The 20,506-nt window shown below is 46.0% G+C and overlaps 1 protein-coding gene across 1 annotated transcript in view; it reads left to right on the top strand.

The window, feature by feature from the left end:
• SEPTIN10 (septin 10) overlaps positions 1-20,506 on the top strand; it is a 101,255-nt gene that overhangs the window by 74,314 nt on the left and 6,435 nt on the right. Inside the window, exons 9-10 of the mRNA XM_075334274.1 lie at positions 6,563-6,695; positions 9,489-9,673. Coding sequence (XP_075190389.1) covers positions 6,563-6,695; positions 9,489-9,673 — 318 coding nt within the window. The remainder of the gene's footprint in view (positions 1-6,562; positions 6,696-9,488; positions 9,674-20,506) is intronic.

The following is a 20,506-nucleotide window of genomic DNA, read 5'->3' as shown; positions in this document are numbered from 1 at the left end:
CCAGCCTCCCCCAGCATCAGCCTCAGCCTCCGCCTCCCAGCCTCCCCCAGCATCAGCGTCAGCCTCCCCAGCCTCCCCCAGCATCAGCCTCCGCCTCCCAGCCTCCCCCAGCATCAGCCTCTCTCCTCCCAGCCTCCTCCAGCATCAGTCTCTCTCCTCCCAGCCTTCCCTAGCATCAGCCTCCCCCTCCCAGCCTCCCCCAGCATCAGCCTCTCTCCTTCCAGCCTCCCCCAGCATCAGCCTCCCCCAGCATCAGCCTCTCTCATCCCAGCCACCCCCAGCATCAGCCTCCCCCCCCGCATCAGCCTCTCTCCTCCCAGCATCAGCCTCCCCCAGCATGAGCCTCTCTCCTTCCAGCCTCCCCCAGCATCAGCCTACCCCAGCATGAGCCTCTCTCATCCCAGCCACCCCCAGCATCAGCCTCCCCCAGCATCAGCCTCTCCTCCCAGCCTCCCCCAGCATCAGCCTCCCCCAGCATCAGCCTACACCCTCCCAGCCTCCCTCAACATCAGCCTCCCCCAGCATCAGCCTCCCTCATCCCAGCCACCCCAGCATCAGCCTCCCCCAGCATCAGCCTACACCCTCCCAGCCTCCCCCAGCATCAGCCTCCCCCAGCATCAGCCTACACCCTCCCAGCCTCCCCCAACATCAGCCTCCCCCAGCATCAGCCTCCCCCTCCCAGCCTTCCCCAGGATCAGCCTCTCTCCTCCAGCACGCCGTGCTCCTCTGCCGACACTCACAGATCCGATCGCATACACTCACACACACACACACACACACACACACACACACCCCCACCCGATCGCATACACACACCCCCCACCCGATCGCATACACTCACACCCACCCGATCGCATACACTCACACCCACCCGATCGCATACACTCACACCCACCCGATCGCATACACTCACACCCACCCGATCGCATACACTCACACCCACCCGATCGCATACACTCACACCCACCCGATCGCATACACTCACACCCACCCGATCGCATACACTCACACCCACCCGATCGCATACACTCACACCCACCCGATCGCATACTCACACACACCCGATCGCATACACTCACACACACCCGATCGCATACACTCACACACACCCGATCGCATACACTCACACACACCTGATTGCATACACTCACACACACACACACACACACACACTGACGATATTGCACATACGCGCTCACACTCACAACATCCGGAGATACCACATGCGTCTGGCCATGTGATCCTCCGGCAGGTCCTGGAAGCTCAGAGCACAGTATCGCCGCCGAGAAGCAAGCGATATCTCCGGATGCTGTGAGTGTGTGGATGCGATCTGATGTGTGTGTGTGTGTGTGTCTGTTGTTGTGTGTGCGTGTGGATTTTCCGCCGCTGCAGGACCTTGATGCGCTGGTAACTATGCTACCATGGTTACCAGCGCATCCCGTCCCCCACTTGCACGGGAGCCCACACCAGCATACGGCGGCAAACCCCAGCAATGCGAGGGTATGTGTCGGCTGGGTTGGCGGCGTATGTTGGTGTGGGCTCCCGGGGGTACAGTACTCACCTGGGAGTCGTGTCTCCGTGTCAGTTCGGGGGATGCGTGCGGGGGGCGGGGCCAGAACGAGCGTGCATTGCGTGAGGGGGGCGGGGCGTGGCCGAGTTGCCAATACGTGCAGGGTGCCGGGGCGAGAGGCCAATCCGTGTGGGGGGCGGAGCCTGTGCGAGCGGCCGGCCAATCCGTGTGGGGGCGGGGCCATGGCGAGGCCAGCAGCCAATCCGCTTTGTGTCACCGTAAGGACACAATTTTGGAGCAAGACAGACAGACAGACAGACAGAATAAGGCAATTATATATATAGATATGCCTATTAAATCCTCTGGTAAATCGGCAATCATTGTAAATTTTGAATTTCTCAATTAGTGATATAGTTTTATGGGTTAATGGAAATAAAGTGGTAACTAATGCAGCTTTTGACAGTAGTCCTTTGGTGTAATGTGGGACTTGTCTGTAAACGGAGACAACTAGTACAATTGAAGCACTGTCCCATCTTCTGTCTCCGGCTGTATCAGTCACTAGTAATGACATTTCAATATTGAGAGCAGCTGCGGCTGGGACTTTTGTGTTAGATGAGCGAATCTTAGCAGTGTGTTCTCTTATGGTGTTTATTACCAACAATCTTAACAGAATAAGGAAGATTGAAATCTGAAGTGAGCTGGAAACTGGGGGTCCTCACTCTATTGCAGGCATTGCCAACCTATTACAAAATGGGACCCCATCAAAGATGGGTATATCTTCAAGTAACCACTCCTCATTACTAGCTCCATGGAAGCTTGGTGTAGAGCCAGAAAGAAAAGCATTCTAGTTCGTGATCACCACTATTTGAGACATTGTTTAGGACTAGGACAGCATTCTAGTTCTTGACCAGCACAATATTAGGCTATTTAGGACCAAGAAGTCATTCTAGTTCTTGACCACCACTATATGAGGCTTTGTTTAGGTACTAGGAACACATTAAAGCACTATGATGATTAGTGTAGGACCATGAAAGCATTCTAGTTCTTGATCAGCTCTATATGAGGCTTGGTGTAGGGCAATGAAAGGATTCTAGTCCTTGATCAGCTCTATATGAAGCTTTGTTTAGGTACCAGGAAAACATTCTAATTCTTGACCAGCACTATATGAGATTCGATATAGGATCAAGAAAGCATTCTAGTTCTTGACCAACACTTTGTGGCTTGGTGTAGGACAAGGAAAGCACTATAGTCCTTTGGCAATATTATATGAGACTTGAAATCAATCTACGAAAGCATTCTAGTTCCTCACCAGCACTATATAACTTTTTTTGTGCTCTAATGTAGGGTTCCCCAACTCCAGTCCTCAAGGCCCACCAACAGTGCATGTTTTCAGGATTTCCTTAGCATTGCACTGCTGTTGGCACCAGCACCTGGGCAGGTAATTACATTAACACCTGTGCAATACTAAGGAAATCCCAAAAACCTGCACTGTTGGTGGGCCTTGAGGACTGGAGTTGGGGACCTCTGCGGTAATTAACATCGTTGATCAGATACCAATCCGTTTGCCATCTGTTCTGTTTTGTTGCAGTGTGCTGGTCAGCCCTGACCCGATTTTAGTAAGCTCAGTGTTTCTGACCTTTCCACTTGCAGCACTCGGTGAGGACTTGAATATGCACAAGGCACATCCTTACAATTGTAATTAGCTGTAATTTAGAACATGTCTCTTCATAGCAGGAATATTGTAGAAAGTGTTTCTACTACTAAAACCACCAAAGATTCCATTTTATGCAGTATTTTGTGTGTCATACTTAGCAGTCTTCGCACACTGACCGGAGACTGGAAGTTTAATTGGCGTCCCTTAATGGGGTGACCAGAGAACATCAGATGCAGCCTCCAGCTATTGGCCTTTCCACTGAAAATCACAGTTAGTAATGCTTTTGTGGTGGCATGAATAGCACAATGCCGTCTGTTAGACATGTTTTCATTAGGTTGCAGTTGAGGATTGGATTGGACTATACGTTCTCTTGTAATATGTATAAATATATAACACTGCATATTATATTGAGGTATAAGTAATAATACTGTTACATCTTCTTTAAGATAGACATTTCAGATGGATAATGTAGAAGTAGGTAGCACCAGAGCAATGGAAGGAACCGGAATTGTGTTACTGTATGTCTGCTGCCATCTAGTGTTTCAGCAGCTGTATGTCATCTGTTATTGCACTATACAGTAAAACAATGGGCCAAATAGACCCAGGAGAGCTTCCAATATCTTTACTACTAGCAGCAATTTCCAAATATCGAAACATTGATTTATAGTAAGGAGTTGTAAAGATGTGCTCTGTAAGATATGCAGTTATAATACATTGATTACATGTTAATTAGCTAGAAATACTCAGTAGTCCTAGTAATTGTTGTAGAAAGAGAAGAATAATCTATTTTGTTGTATAATACAGAGATTATAACTAGTTTAGTGTTAATGCAAACAGATGCATTAGATATACAGTTGAAACGAGAAGTTTACATACACTATCTATAAAGACACATCTGCATGTTTTTCTCACTATCTGACATGACATCAGAAAAAATCTTTCCCGTTTTAGGTCAATTAGGATTTCCAAAATTATTTATATTTGCCAAATGACAGAACAATGAGAGAGAATGTTTTAAGTAATTTTTATTACTTTTTGCAAAGTCAAAAGTCTACATACATTTCATGAGTATCTGGTACCATTACCCTTAAACTGTATGACTTGGGTCAAATGTTATGGATATCTGTCCACAAGCTTCTCACAATAGTTGGTAGGAATTTGGGCACATTCCTCCTGACAGAACTGGTCTAACTGATCCATATTTGTAGGTCGCCTTGTCGCTTGCTCACACCTGCCTTTTCAGCTTTGCCCATACATTTCATTAGGATTGAGATCAGGGCTTTGTGATAGCCACTCCAAAACATTGACTTTGTTATCCTTAAACCACTTTGTAACCAGTTTGGCAGTATGCTTTGGGTCATTGTCCATTTGGAAAATCCATTTCCGCCTAAGCTTTAAGTTTGTAGCTGATGTTTTGAGATGTTGCTTCAGTATTGCCACATAATCTTCGTTTCTCGTGATGCCATCTATTTTGTGAAGTGCACCAGTCCCTCCTGCAGAAAAACAAATCCACAACATGATGCTGCCACCCCCGTGTTTCACAGTTGGGATTGTTTTTATAGACTTCAAAGCTTCTCCCTTACTCCGCAAAAAGTAACGATGGTCATTATGGCCAAACTGTTTATATTTTAATTTCGTCAGACCACAGGACATGTCTCTAAAAATTAAAGTCTTTGTTATTGTATGCATTTGAAAATAATAATCTGGCTTTTTTATATATTTTTTTTTTAAGTAATGGCTTCTTGCTGGCAGAGTGGCCTTTCAGCCCACATTGATACAGTAGTTGTTTCACTGTTGATAATGACACAATCTTACCAGCTTCCGCCAGCATCTTCACAAGATCTTTTGCTTTTGTTCTTGGGTTGATATGCACATGTCTGACCAAAGCACGTTCATCTCTGGTACACAGAACTGGTTTCCTTCCTGAGCGGTATGATGGCTGGACATTCCCATCTTGTTTGTACTTGTTTGTACTTGTTTGTACAGATGAACGAGGCACCTTCAGGTATCTGGAAATTGCACCCAAGGATGAACCAGACTTGTTCAAGTCCACAATTTTCTTCCTGAGATCTTGGCTGATTTCTTTTGACTTTCCCATGCTGCTACACGAAGAAGCAGTGTGTTTCAGGTGTGCATTACAATACATCCATAGGTGTGTCTCTAATTAACTTAGATGTTGCCAATAAACCAATCAGAAGCTTCCGAAGACATGACATCATCATATCGGCTGTCCCATAATGTTTAAAGTATAGTACTTTTAGTGTATGTAAACTTTTCACTTTGCAGAAAGTGATAAAAATGCCTTACAACATTCTCTCTCTCTCTCATTCTAGCATTTGGCAAATATCATTTTGGTAATCCTAATTGATCTAAAACGGGAAAGGTTTATTCTGATTTCATGTCAGATAGTGAGAAAAACATGCAGATGTGTATTTTTAGATAGTGTATGTAAACTTCTGGTTACAAGTGTATGTCTACAAATACAGCACAAATTGTTGGCAGTGGGCCTATAATGTACATCTGTGTGTCTTTATCATTGAAGCATTGTCTCATAGGGACCCCATACAGTGGAATATAGATGGCCTATGGGTCTGTAATAAAGATCTGCAGGAACTCCATGTACCAAGCAGTACCATTTTCTTTATACACGACTTTTGAATCTTAAGTCCTTAACCCTATAAATGCCCTAAACAGACCAGTCAATAGATATCATTGTTGCACAATCTGGAAGCAAAGTCAGCACTTTTTTTTTTCAGGTAGTTTGTATATAGCTCAAAACGTGCATAAAGAAGGTTTTCTATTTGAAGTGTTGCCTTATTTTCAGATTTTCCCATGAAGGGACTGAAGGAACAGGTCTTACAGATTTGTACCATAACTTCCTATAATACCCAGTGCTGATGTTTTCCTTCATGATCTTATTTGCAGTCTAGCACCAACTTTCTTCACTTTCCAGAAATGTCCAAATCACACATGTTCACTTTAAGCGGCTGGTAGTATCCTACCGTTTTGTGCTCTACTGCTTTATGGGATTGCCTCATAGCACTGCTAAATACACAACAGTATCCTGTACAGACGCTTACCCTCCATACCTGGTCGACTTCTGTTCTGTAATCAAAATGTATATCTGATGGATACAAATCCCCTTAACTTCAATCCATGTTTTATGAAATCCGTGTCCAACCAGAATAAGCCATGAAAAGAGGCACATCTGCAACTATTGTATACAGATATGTAAAGGTATCAGGTCTTTATGAATGATGACCCCTATTTACCGGTAATACTGTTCACTAAGAGAACGGAATAAAAAAAAAGTACATGTTGGAGGAATAGTAAGAATGTTTGGGTGATTTCTAGTTTTTGGCTCAATGGAATCACATTATGGTTTGTTTGTACTACAGTTTACAAGAAACATATGAAGCAAAACGCCAAGAGTTCTTCGAGGATCTGCAGCGGAAGGAGGAAGAGATGAGGCAGACCTTTGTGCAAAGAGTGAGAGAAAAAGAGACCGTGCTAAAAGAAGCAGAGAGAGAGGTACTACTTCCATTTCTGACCTTTTTTATCCTTGAAATTTGTTTTATAAGGTCAAAAAAATCTGGATATTGTTAGAGCCTAAGATGTAATATCCTAGCTTTTCTGAAATGAAGCCCTCACCCAACCTCAATAATTACACACAAGTCACTATACAAATGAGGAACACATGTAATTCCACTCTGGGACATACCTAGGTATACAGTGAGTTCCATTACTGTACATAATACACAACTTACTCTAAAGGATTTTCGTGAGGTCGCCACCTTCCGGGGGGAGGTGGGGAACCACATAGCAAAACAAGTTTCCATACTGTATCAAACATGATTAGACTATATAATGGAACATCATAATCCCAAATACTGAGAAAAACCCTTTAAAGGGTTATTTCCAATTGAGCCTCCAAAATATAGCAGCACTCTGTAAGTGCCAAGATGTATGCAACCATTGAACATATGACATTTGACTGCATTACTGCTATATGAAATGTATTTCTAAACCGATGTAGTGGCACTCAACATTTACAGTAAAATATCATTCTTTATTGTATTCCTTTAAAACATACAGGTAAGTCAAGGAGCTTACAGTCTGCAGCCAGATGATGGTTGTTTTGTGTGTGAACACGCTTCTATGGGTCTGTATGCCAGCAAGCTCCCTGACTTACCTAAATGTTTTAATGGAATCCACTAAAGACTGATATTTTACTCCAGATGATGAGTGCCACTCCATTTTTTTTTTCCCCAATGACTTTGGAACCTTCCATTTTTTGGACATAGTAGCTGAGCACTACTATTGTTTTTGTTTTACGGCAGTTTTCTTGGTTACCATTACACTTTATGCCCTGGTTTAACAGATAGTGCCGAATTTTCCCATACTTTTGCTTGTAATACTTATAAACGTATAGACTAAAGCGGGCTTTACACGCAGCAACATCGCTAGCGAAAGCACCCGCCCCCGTCGGTTGTGCGTCACGGGCAAATCGCTGCCTGTGGCGCACAGCATCGCTTACACCCATCACACGGGACTTACCTGCCTAGCGACGTCGCTGTGGCCGGTGAACCGCCTCCTTTCTAAGGGGGCGGTTCATTCGGCGTCACAGCGGCGTCACTGAGCGGCCGCCCAATAGAAGCGGAGGGGCGTAGTTGAGCGGGACGTAACATCCCGCCCACCTCCTTCCTTCCTCATTGCAGGCGGCCGCAGGTACGCTGTTGTTCCTCGTTCCTGCGGAGTCACACGTAGCAGTGTGTGCTGCTGCAGGAACGACAAATAACCAGTGTCCTGCAACAGCAACGTTTTTATGAAAATGAACGACGAGTCAACGATCAACGATATGGTGAGTATTTTTTATCGCTAACACTCGCTCAGAGCTGTTACACACAACAACGTCGCTAACTATGCCAGATGTGCGTCACGGAATCCATGACCCCGGCGATATATCGTTAGATACGTCGTTGCGTGTAACGGGGCCTTTATATGTCTTAAGGGTGCTTTACACGCTGCGACATCGCTAGCGATCTCGTTAGCAATGTGACACGCCAGATTGCAGATGCGATCTGCTGAGATTGCACATAGGTCAGTTTTATAGCACCGGTCACATGTGCGATCTTGGCAGATCGCATCTGCGATCTGGCGTGTCACATCGCTAACAAGATCGCTAGTGATGTCACAGCGTGTAAAGCACCCTTTAGGCTTGTTTTACACATCCAATTATTTAGTGTGTGTGTGTGTGTGTGTGTGTGTGTGTGTGTGTGTGTGTGTGTGTGCGCGCGCACACACACTACAGTGAACAGACCGGTCATGGGTGACCTGAAGTCAACAGCTTCATAGATGAGGCTGGAACTGAGTAAGATAAATGTCTACTCAGAGATTGTGAATATCGGATGTGTGAAGCTGGCCTTAGGGGTTAAGTTGAGCTGGTCATCACTTGTTAGAACACTGGAGATTAAGACATGAACATTGAAAAATGGAATAGAGGCTACTCAACGGTCTGTGCATTGTAATGAAATATATGGTGTTGTGCTTGCGTTGTTATTAAATGCATATATTTTATGTCTTTGTCGTTTTACAAGTGTGAAAATGTATAAATTGCAATTGGTTGAATATAAACTGATTTAACCTTCGTCAGGCTAAATAATTTTACAACGTTAACAGCGACCCCTTATCTCGAAAGGGGGTGGAGTTATTGAAATTTGGCCAATATATTCTGGACCAAAACTGCTGAGATGTCACGAAATTTCAGCCCTCTACGGCTATTGGAAAAAAAAATTTATTGCAATTTTAAAACGGAATAGTTACAATTGTACCTATTCAGCCGGACAAAGGTTAAGAAAGAAATTTAAAGGATTTTACAGAAATAACAGCACGGTGAGCACCCGTGTTTCTGTAACACCTAAGTTCCCTATTTATTTCTTTGAGATTTATGTAAAAGGCATAGCTCAGCCCCTCTCAGCTCTTTCTGTAGCTCAAACTTTAGAGGCTGAAGCCTTTACGGAGATGCTACCGTATAAAATGGGAAAAGCATTTTAAAGGTTATATTCCAACGCAGTAGGAATTTCTGAATGAAACTTGAAGACATTCATGCATATCGGGCAGAATTATCCCATGTATTGAGTGGATTGTTTAGTTGCTAAAATTTCTGCCACAATTCTGCCCTAAATCGGAACTGTCTGCTGGGATCCATACTTACATTTGTATTGTTTTTAGGATTAGTTTGGTTTGAGTGTGAGATAGTGTGGCTTATAAAGATATTTTTACAGAATATTGTGCCGTCATTGATAAGGTATGTGATTTATACAGCTTCAGAACAGATTTGAGCAGCTGAAGAGACTCCATCACGATGAAAGAACAAGTCTAGAGGACAAAAGAAAAGAATTACAGGAGGAGATGAGTGCATTTAGTAAACGTAAAGCGGCAGCAGAGCTCCTACAAGGACAAGCCTTTGGAACGGTTGCCAATACCAGCCTGAAAAAGGATCGCAAAATGTAAGATCAAGGGTTTTGTCTGTGCCCTCACTGATTACTGAGAAACTGTTTCTTATAGTGAGACCTATTTCTACTAAATGGTAGACACGGCAACCGAACATTATCAAATTACAGTATTTAACCCCTTAACGACCCATGACGTACTGGGTACGTCATGGATCGTGTGCCGTTAATCCCTGCCCCCTGCCGTGGGCAGGCGGCGGCGATCCGTGCAAATATCAGCTGTTTTCAACAGCTGACATGTGTGCCTGCTAGCCGCGGGTGGAATCGCTTCCACCCGCGGGCATTAACCCTTTACATCTCGCTGCCAAAATCTATCAGCAATATGTATATGCGCGCCGCCATGACAGTCACTTACCCCACCCCCACCGGAAGTCACGTGACATCATCTCGTGACTTTCGGTGGTTGCCATGGTAGCACAGGGTCATGTGATGATGCCTGTAGCTAACATGGCTCACTTCCTCTTAATGCCGGAATACATCAGGCATTGAAAGTAAAGCACCAAATCTGCAGTTCTCAGCTCTGTAGCTGAGATCTGCAGATAGTGCAGAGCGATAGGATTGCTGATCGCTATAGCCCCCTAGGGGGACTAGTAAAATAAAAAAAAGTAAAAAAAAAGTAAAAAAAAAAATAAACCTAAAAGTTCAAATCACCCCCCCCCCTTTCACCCCGTTGAAAATTAAAGGGTTAAAAAAATAAAAAATATACACATTTGATATCGCCGCGTTCAGAAATGCCCGATCTATCAAAATATAAAATCAGTTAATCTGATCAGTAAATGGCGTAGTGGCAAAAAAAATCCAAACGCCAAAATTATGTTTTTTTGGTCGCCGCAAATTTTGCGCAAAATGCAATAATAGGCGATCAAAACGTAGCATCTGCGCAAAAATTGTACCGTTAAAAACATCTGGTCGAGACGCAAAAAATAAGCTGTCACTGAGCCTCAGATCCCGAAAAATGAGAACGCTACGGGTTTTGGAATATGGCGCAAAATGTGCGCCACTTTTTTTGGACAAGCTTGTGAATTTTTTTTAACCCCTTAGACACAAGTAAACCTATACATGTTTGGTGTCTACAAGCTCGCACTGACCTGAGGCATCCCATAGATACATCAGTTTTACCATATAGTGAATATAGTGAATAAAATATCCCAAAAACTATTGTACGATCACACTTTTTTTGCAATTTTTCCGCACTTGGAATTTTTTTGCCGTTTTCCAGTACACTATATGGTTTCATTTAAAAGTACAACTCGTCCCGCAAAAAACAAGCCCTCATATGGCAAGATTGATGGAAAAATAAAAAAGTTACGGCTCTCGGAAGAAGGGGAGCAAAAAACAAAAACGGAAAGTGCCCGGGGGCTGAAGGGGTTAAATGGGGTTTTCCCACAAACAAAGTTCATTTTAATCAACAGATCTTGTTGTAGTAATAATAAGTTACACAGTTGGATGTGTTTAAAAAAAAAAAAAATGTTCCTGTGCTAAGATAATCTTATAAATTTGTCCCTGCTATGTACTGTGTAATGGCCGTGTCTGACTGTACAGGGACATGGTCTGATCATACCACAGCTCCAGGGCAGGGGAGGAAGTAAAAAAGTATACAGACATTACAGCAGCAGGTCATAGATGATTATTTTTGTGAGGTAAAACCTTTTCCTGACTGTTTAAAAAAAAATAAAATAAAAAATGTTTTACCTCAAAGAATAATTTGGAATTCCATGCTGCAATGTCCTTATACTCTTTTGCGTCCTCCCTGCCCAGAAGCTGTGGTATGATTTAGACTATGTCGCTGTATGGTCAGACACACCCATTACACAGTACATAGCCAGGACACATATATAAGATTATCTCCGCGCAGGAAGATTTTTTTTAAACACAATTTTGGAACTTGTTATTTATCCAAGATCTATTTATTAAAATGTACCTTGTTCATGGGAAAACTCTTAAGTCCATTTCCCATGTAATACATACATCCATATTAAGATGGTTATGACAGCTAGTTGGTGAATTACTAATACTACCAAAACAAAACAAGTCTCAGTGAATATAAACAATCTATATTAAATACGTTGATTTAAGAAGAAATGTAAATTAATACAATGTGGGAGCAGTTTTACAGCAGGAGGAGGACAGCAGTAAAGCAATTTTATAGATGTATGAAATGGGCCAAGTCAAAATAATTAACAAAATAAAGCAAACACAAGAGTGATAAATATATGATAGAGGTTAATGATGTCTTTTAGTAATGTAACATGTGATGTAGATTTAGTTACAAAAATATTAACGGGAACCTGTCACCAGGTTTTTGCCCTATAAGCTGCGGCCACCACCACTGGGCTCTTATATATAGCATGTTAGAATGCTGTATATAAGAGCCCAGGCTGCTGGGTATAACATAAAAAACACTTAATAATACTCCCTAGAAGGTCACTCCGGTGCACAACAGTTGGATGGGTGGCGCCGTTCTCCGGGACTGGCGCCTCCCCTTTCGGCCATCTTGAACTTCCTTATTCTGAAGCCGCGGTGCATGACGCGTCTACGTCATACACACTCTGTTCCTGCGCAGGCACACTACAATACTTGTGCTCTGCTCAGGGCAGATCAAAGTGCGCCTGCGCAGGACCCCAATGCCGGCGCGTGTGTATGACGTAGACGTGTCATGCACCACGGCTTCAGAATAAGGAAGACCAAGATGGCACCGGAGCGACCTCGTAGGTGAGTATTATAAAGTGTTTGTTATACCCAGCGGCCTGGGCTCTTATATACAGCATGTAAGAATACTGTATATAAGAGCTCAGTGGTGGTGGGCACAGCATATAGGGCAAAAAACTGGTGACAGGTTCCATTTAAGATGGTATACAATCTGTTAAAATGCTAATCAGACTGCCTAAATGAGCACATTTCAAGACAAACGAGTGAAAGTTATAGAAAGTGAGGTGAGAAAAAAGTAAATCTACAAACTGAGGTGTAAGGCACATATACAATTTCATAAAAGTAATATGTCTTTACTGAATTTACTAAAGAACACAGTTGACTTTAGAAACAGCTACTCAGACACATTAAAAAAAGCCTGAAGGGGTTGGATCCTAGAAAAAAATATACAATACGGCTAGGGCTACACAATGATACGTGTCGCGCGACAGCAATTCATGGTTTTTTAAGGGTGAAGGTAGACCTAAGTCCATCAAGTTCAACCTGTAAACTAACGTGCTGACCAAGAGAAAGGCAAGAAGCCCATGAGGCTGATGCCAAGTACCCCATATTAGAAGAAAAAATCCTTCTTGATGCTACATACAGCAATCGGACTAGTTCCGTGGTTCAATGTCCTATCACAGAATTTAATACCCATATCGTGTGTAATATTATATTTTTCAAGAAAGGCATCCAGCTTGCACTTGCTTGCTTGCACTTTTGTTGTGACGTAGCATGCCTAGAGTTAAAAAGATCATTAGAAAGATCTCTGTACTGTCCCCTCACTTTGTAAATTGTAATAACATTGCCACTATGCATTTGCTTTTCCAAACTCAATAACCCCATGTTTGATAACCCGTCTTGGTACTACAGATCACCCGTTACCTTTAATAAGCTTAGTATTTGAAAAATGTTAAAGGAGTTTATTACAAACAAAGTACGTTTTAAAGCTCATTTTAATCGGTAGATCTTTGAAATAATAAAAAGCTCCACAATTGGATATGTTTAAAAAAAAAAATCCATGTGCTGAGATAATCATATAAATGTGTTGCTGCTATGTACTGTGTAATGGCAGTGTCTGACCATACAGGGACATGATCTGATCATTTCCCCTGCTGTATCACTCGCATAGAGTTAGTGAGAGTGCAGTGATACTGGGACCCTGTGTGTGTGAGAGCGGAGTCATACTGGACCCGATCGTTGTGTGTTAGCTGCAGTGCAATGCATCTGGAATGGCGAGGGACCTGACCGTGGATCAGAGCTACATCGGAGCTTGCCAGCTGTTAATGTTTAGGGTCCAGTAAGTGCGGGGGGGGGTTTCACCTTTTATTTTTTTAATTTCCTGCTAGAGGTAATTTTCGGGGTAAGGCTTATTTTCAGCAAAACGCTGTAATAGCCAAACTTGAAAAAAAGCCTACGTAACTCTGGTATTGCTATAATTTTACTGACCTGAAAAATAAAGCCATCTTATCACTTATACTGTAAGGTCAGTGTAAAAAATGGCAATAAAGCCAATTCTTCAACTGCTGTGGATTTGTTCATTCTGCCTCCAAAAGATCGCAGTAAGGCACGGCTCACATTTATCCTGCGCTTTATGCAAAGTGCTTACACTGGGGATTAAATGTAAATTGGTTATGATTAAGGGCGTTAAGCCAGAAACTCGTTAACCACGACTATGCCATGTCTGTACTGCACTGAATAAATCACCTGGTCACTCAGCTGGATCTTTTTCCTTCATTTTCTCATTAAATGTAAATATCTGAAAAACGTGATTAACAAAATTCCCAGCGGAAAATTCACTGTAACGAGGCAGATGGCATTGCATTGAACTCCTGTCTGGCCTGTGGTCTGGCTGTATCCATCTTTTTACTCTTCTTTTTAGGCATTTACATAAGAGATTTGTTCACCTTTGAAAAGAAGGACACCACTGATAAGTGGCCAAATGGAGCCCGTAGTAACTCTGCTACCTCATTAAAGTGAATGGATCAATAGGGGTGTTTCACCTAAATCATGTATTTTGGAGATGTATATGGAAACTCTAATGCTTTGAGCATAGCGCACAGGATAAATGTGAACTGATGCAATATGTTCTGTACCCCAAATTGCGACCAATAACTTTCAACTCAATCCACAAAAAAAACAAGTCCCCACTCAGGTCTGTCATCTGTTACTGAAAATATAGGGGCTTCCACATTACTGGTAGCACAAAGACTCTGGAAGAGCGCTATGGTTCCACCCCAAAAAGAAATCCAGAACAATCTTCACTCCCAAATCCAAATGCCCCCTTCCTTTCTGAGCACCAGAATGTGTCTAAACCACAATGCACATCTACATGTTTGGCACTGTTGCAGTGACTTTTGAGGAGAGCCCGCTTAATGTAGAGCTGGGCACAATGTACGGGATCTACAATATACTGACACTACAAGGACTTGTTCGCAATTTTTAATTCTGCAACAATCACTGCTTTTAACTCCATTAGTTATTTCCAGAGACAAAATTTTCACTAGACTCATGGATTAATTCCCAGAGGTATTTAATTTCCAAAATGTGGTCACTTGAACGAGTTTTTGCTGTTCTGACACTTAGGGGCTCTGCAAATGGAGTCTGCAAACTATTCTAGGAAAATCTGTGCTTCAAAAGTCAAATCCTGCTCCTTCCTTCCCAAGCCCTGTGGTGCAGCCAAACAGTACTGTACAATCCCCATTTGTGTATTGCCACGTTCAGGAGAAATTGTGTAACACATTATGGGGCCTATTTTACCTATTCCCCTTGTGAAAACTGGAAATCTGGGGTTGAAACAACATTTTAGTGGTAAAAAGTCATTATTTTTTTTCTTCACCACTCAATATTATAATATTATGTTACACAACTGTAGTGACAATATGCTTACTTTTCCACTAGTTGAATTTATTGTACTTTGTAAAATGTACTTTTTAAAATGGGGTTACTTATGGCAGTTCTGTTTTTCTGGCATGTCCGGGGCTCTGCCAATGTGATATGGCACCCCCAAACCATTCCAACTAAATCTAAACTCCAATACGGTACTCCTTCATCTCTGAGCTTTGCACTGTGCCTCAAAAGTAGTTTTCTTTGTCGCTCCATTGGGAGACCCAGACAATTGGGTGTATAGCTTCTGCCTCTGGAGGCCACACAAAGTATTACACTTTTAAAAAAGTGTAACCCCTCCCCTCTGCCTATACACCCTCCCGTGGACCACGGGCTCCTCAGTTTTATGCTTTGTGTGGAAGGAGGCACACATCCACTCATGCATTCTCATACATAGTTATGTCGGATGGAAGAAAAGAGGACCCCGATGGGGTCCCCGGCATGTTCCCTTCTCACCCCACTATGTCGGCGGTGTTGTTAAGGTTGAGGTACCCATTGCGGGTACGGAGGCTGGAGCCACATGCCGTCTCCTTCACCATCCCTTATGCGGCTCTGGGAGAAGTGGGATCCCAAGCGGTCATCCATGTGCTGGGACCGTGCTCCATCCGCAGCCCCTGGTGGAACCTGCCGGACCGGAGCTTCTTCACCCCCAGGGACCGGGCCCTGCAACTTGAAGGTACTCTGTGTCCCCATGTGGGGACTGTACAGGGAGGGTCGCACCTTCTTCCCGGAAGCCGCGGTAGTTCCTTCCGTTGTCTTTTCGGCGGACTTCCGCGCCAACCGTGCCTGCTTGTCGGGCGCGGCCTTAAATTTAGTCCCCGGCTTCGCCGCGGCCTAGTCGCGAAAAATCCCGCCCCCGAGCCTGCCTGTCAGGGGTAAGGGCGGGATTACCGACATGACGTCGGCTTGAGGGCTGGAGCATCTTGCATGTCTCCCTCCCCCCCTCATTGACCACTTTGGGGACTCCAGATTCCCGCTCTTTGCTAGCGCCGCCCTCGGCTCCACTCCCCCCCTGAGAGCTCCGGCGGCCATTTTTGGAATTCTGCCGGTGGATGCTACTCAGCGGCAAAGCTCTGCAGCTCCGGGGGATCCACGACAGGGAATCTGGAGGACACACTCTGCTCGTTAGCGGTTGGTAAGCCACACCGGTCACCCGGTGCTGGTCCACCTAGGGTGCCGGGATATATATCTATATATATAATAGATATATATATATATATATATCTGTTCGGAAAGGCTGTATACCCTTTTCCCATATACCCTCAGTGGTCACTCTCCTAAGAGACAACAGCATGTCGTCCACAAGGAGCAAAGCTACTAAGGCACAGATTTTTTTCGCGGCCTGTACCTCTTGTGGGGCTATGTTGCCTGCGGGATCCACCTACCCTCACTGTGATCAATTATCGACTCCTGCCACGCTTGCTCAGCCAGAGCCTAGAGCACTTGTGGGCCCCTCGGCTCATGTAGATCCCCCTGCTCCCCCTGAGCAGGCTGCAGGGACAGAGTCACCGTCGTTGGCCTCTTTCGCTGAGAAACTCTCTCAGTCACTTTCTCAATCCATTGCACAGTCTATGGACAAATGGTCATCTAAGCTCCTTGAGGCTTTGCAGTCCAGACCGGGCCCTTCACAGGCCCCGGCCCCTGTTAGTTTGTCTCCTCCAGGCCCTTCTCGGTCCGCGCCGCAGCGCGCTCCCAGGATAGCCCCTAGGTCCCAGGCGGAGGACTCCTGCCCGGATCGCAGTCCCAGACCGGCTAAGCTGCCTCGCTGGGACTCTTCCCCGGCCTCCTCACGCTGCTCTGGATCCCAGCTTGAGGACTCTCAGGAAGACGAGGCGGACGTGGGAGCTCAGGGCTCTGACCCTGACTTCGCCCTTAACCTTGATACCCCTGAGGGGGACGCCTTAGTAAATGATCTTATCTCATCCATCAACCAGGTGCTGGATCTCTCACCCCCGCCTCCTTCTGTAGAGGAGTCGGCTTCTCAGTAGAAGAAACACCAATTTCGATTCCCCAAACGTACGCGCAATACGTTTTTTGATCACTCTAACTTCAGGGACGCTGTCCAGAAGCCCAGAGCGGTCCCGGACAAGCGCTTTGCTAAACGGCACACTGACCCGCGTTATCCCTTTCCAACTGATGTCGTTAAGGGCTGGGCACACTCTCCCAAGGTGGATCCTCCAGTCTCTAGATTGGCTGCTAGGTCCGTTGTCTCTGTTGCCGATGGCTCATCCCTGAAGGATGCCACTGACAGACAGATAAAGCTCTTGGTGAAGTCTATTTATGAGGCCACGGGCGCGTCTTTCGCCCCGGCCTTTGCGGCCGTGTGGGCTCTCCAAGCAATCTCGGCATGTCTGACTGAGATTAATGCTGTCACGCGGAATTCTGCTCCGCATGTTTCTTCCTTGACCTCTCAGGCATCAGCATTTTCGTCCTACGCCATGAACGCTGTCCTGGACTCCGCTGGCCGTACGGCTGTAGCATCCGCTAACTCCGTGGCAGTCCGCAGGGCCATGTGGCTGCGCGAATGGAAAGCAGACTCTGCTTCCAAAAGGTTCTTAACTGGTTTGCCTTTTTCTGGCGACCGTTTATTTGGCGAACGGTTGGATGAGATTATTAAGGAATCCTCGGGAAAGGACTCCTCCTTACCCCAGTCCAAACCTAAGAGACCTCAGCAGAGAATGTTCGTGGTGCCAAAAAAGGACTGGTCATTCCGTCCCGTTCTGGACCTCAAGCTGCTCAACAGACATGTGAGAACCAGACGGTTTCGGATGGAATCTCTCCGCTCGGTCATCGCCTCGATGTCACAAGGAGACTTCCTAGCATCGATCGACATCAAGGATGCTTATGTCCGTGTGCCGATCGCACCCGAACATCAACGTTTCCTGCGTTTCGCCATCGGGGACGAACACCTCCAGTTCGTCGCATTGCCCTTCGGCCTGGCGACAGCCCCACGGGTTTTCACCAAAGTCATGGCATCCGTCGTGGCGGTCCTGCACTCTCAGGGCCACTCGGTGATCCCCTACTTGGACGATCTCCTAGTCAGGGCCCCTTCTCGGGTGGCGTGTCAACGAAGTCTTACCGTCACTCTGGCGACTCTCCAGCAGTTCGGGTGGATCATCAATTTCCCGAAATCCAAGTTGACGCCGACCCAATCACTGACTTACCTCGGGATGGAGTTTCATACCCAGCCAGCGTTAGTCAAGCTACCGCGGGACAAACAGCTTTCTCTGCAGGCGGGGGTGCAATCACTTCTTCGGAGTCAGTCACACCCCTTAAGGCGCCTCATGCACTTCCTGGGGAAGATGGTTGCAGCTATGGAGGCAGTGCCGTTCGCGCAATTCCATCTACGGCCACTCCAATGGGACATTCTTCGCAAATGGGACAAGAGTTCGGCTTCCCTCGACAAGAACATCTCTCTTTCCCTTGCAACCAAAACATCACTTCAGTGGTGGCTCCTACCCACATCTGTCTCGGGGAAAATCCTTCCTACCCCCAACCTGGGCCGTGGTCACCACGGACGCGAGCCTGTCAGGTTGGGGAGCGGTTTTTCTCCACCACAGGGCTCAAGGAACCTGGACTCCAATAGAATCGTCCCTTCAGATCAATATCCTGGAGATAAGGGCAGTATATCTAGCCCTATTGGCTTTCCATCGGTGGCTGGAGGGCAGGCAGATCCGAATCCAGTCGGACAACTCCACTGCCGTCGCCTACATCAACCACCAAGGCGGCACTCGCAGTCGTCAAGCCTTCCAGGAAGTCCGGCGGATTCTGCAGTGGGTGGAAGTCACAGGCTCCACCATCTCCGCAGTTCACATCCCGGGCGTAGAAAACTGGGAAGCAGATTTTCTCAGTCATCAGGGCATGGACGCGGGGGAATGGTCTCTTCACCCAGACGTGTTTCGAGAGATCTGTCGCCGCTGGGGAACACCGGACGTCGATCTCATGGCGTCACGACACAACAACAAGGTCCCGGCCTTCATGGCACGGTCTCAGGATCACAGAGCTCTGGCAGCGGACGCTTTGGTCCAGGATTGGTCGCAGTTTCGACTGCCATATGTGTTTCCCCCTCTGGCGATGCTGCCCAGGGTACTACGCAAGATCCGGTCCGACTGCCGTCGCGCCATTCTCGTCGCTCCAGACTGGCCGAGGCGGTCGTGGTATCCGGATCTGTGGCATCTCACGGTGGGTCAACCGTGGGCACTTCCAGACTGCCCAGACTTGCTGTCACAAGGCCCGTTTTTCCATTTGAATTCTGTGGCCCTCAACCGGACTGTGTGGCCATTGAGTCCTGGCTCCTAGCGTCTTCAGGGTTATCTCAGGATGTCATTGCCACCATGCGACAAGCCAGGAAGCCAACGTCCGCCAAGATCTATTACAGGTCTTGGCAAATCTTCTTATCCTGGTGCTCAGATAACGGTTTTCCTCCATGGCCGTTTGCCTTACCCACATTCCTTTCATTCCTACAATCTGGAATGGACAAGGGTTTGTCCCTCGGCTCTCTCAAGGGCCAAGTATCGGCGCTCTCCGTGTTTTTTTCAAAAGCGTCTAGCCAGGCTTCCGCAGGTCCGCACGTTCTTGCAGGGGGTTTGCCACATGGTCCCACCTTACAAACGTCCGTTGGAACCTTGGGATCTTAACAGGGTCCTGACGGCTCTTCAAAAGCCGCCTTTTGAGCCGCTGCGGGATGTCTCTCTCTCCCGTCTTTCTCAGAAGGTGGCCTTCCTGGTGGCAGTCACATCACTTCGGAGAGTGTCCGAGCTTGCAGCGTTGTCATGCAAAGCTCCCTTCCTGGTTTTCCACCAGGATAAGGTGGTTCTGCGTCCTGTCCCGGAATTTCTCCCTAAGGTGGTATCCCCTTTTCATCTAAATCAGGATATCTCCTTACCTTCTTTTTGCCCTAATCCAATTCACCAGTGTGAAAAGGATTTGCACTCTTTGGATCTAGTGAGAGCACTCCGGTTCTAAGTGTCTCGCATGGCGCCCCTGCGCCGTTCAGACGCGCTCTTTGTCCTTGTCGCTGGCCAGCGTAAGGGCTCTCAGGCCTCCAAGTCAACCTTGGCTCGGTGGATCAAGGAACCGATTCTCGAGGCCTACCGTACTTCTGGGCTTCCGCTCCCTTCAGGGTTGAAAGCCCATTCTACCAGAGCCGTAGGTGCGTCCTGGGCATTGTGGCACCGGGCGACGGCTCAGCAGGTGTGTCAGGCAGCTACGTGGTCTAGTCTGCACACTTTCACGAAGCACTATCAAGTGCATACC

This window comes from Anomaloglossus baeobatrachus, chromosome 2 (genome assembly GCF_048569485.1).
Source record: "Anomaloglossus baeobatrachus isolate aAnoBae1 chromosome 2, aAnoBae1.hap1, whole genome shotgun sequence".
Taxonomy (NCBI): Eukaryota; Metazoa; Chordata; class Amphibia; order Anura; family Aromobatidae; genus Anomaloglossus; species Anomaloglossus baeobatrachus.
Note: the sequence above shows the minus strand (reverse complement) of the source record. Positions and strands in the feature narration are given on the sequence as shown.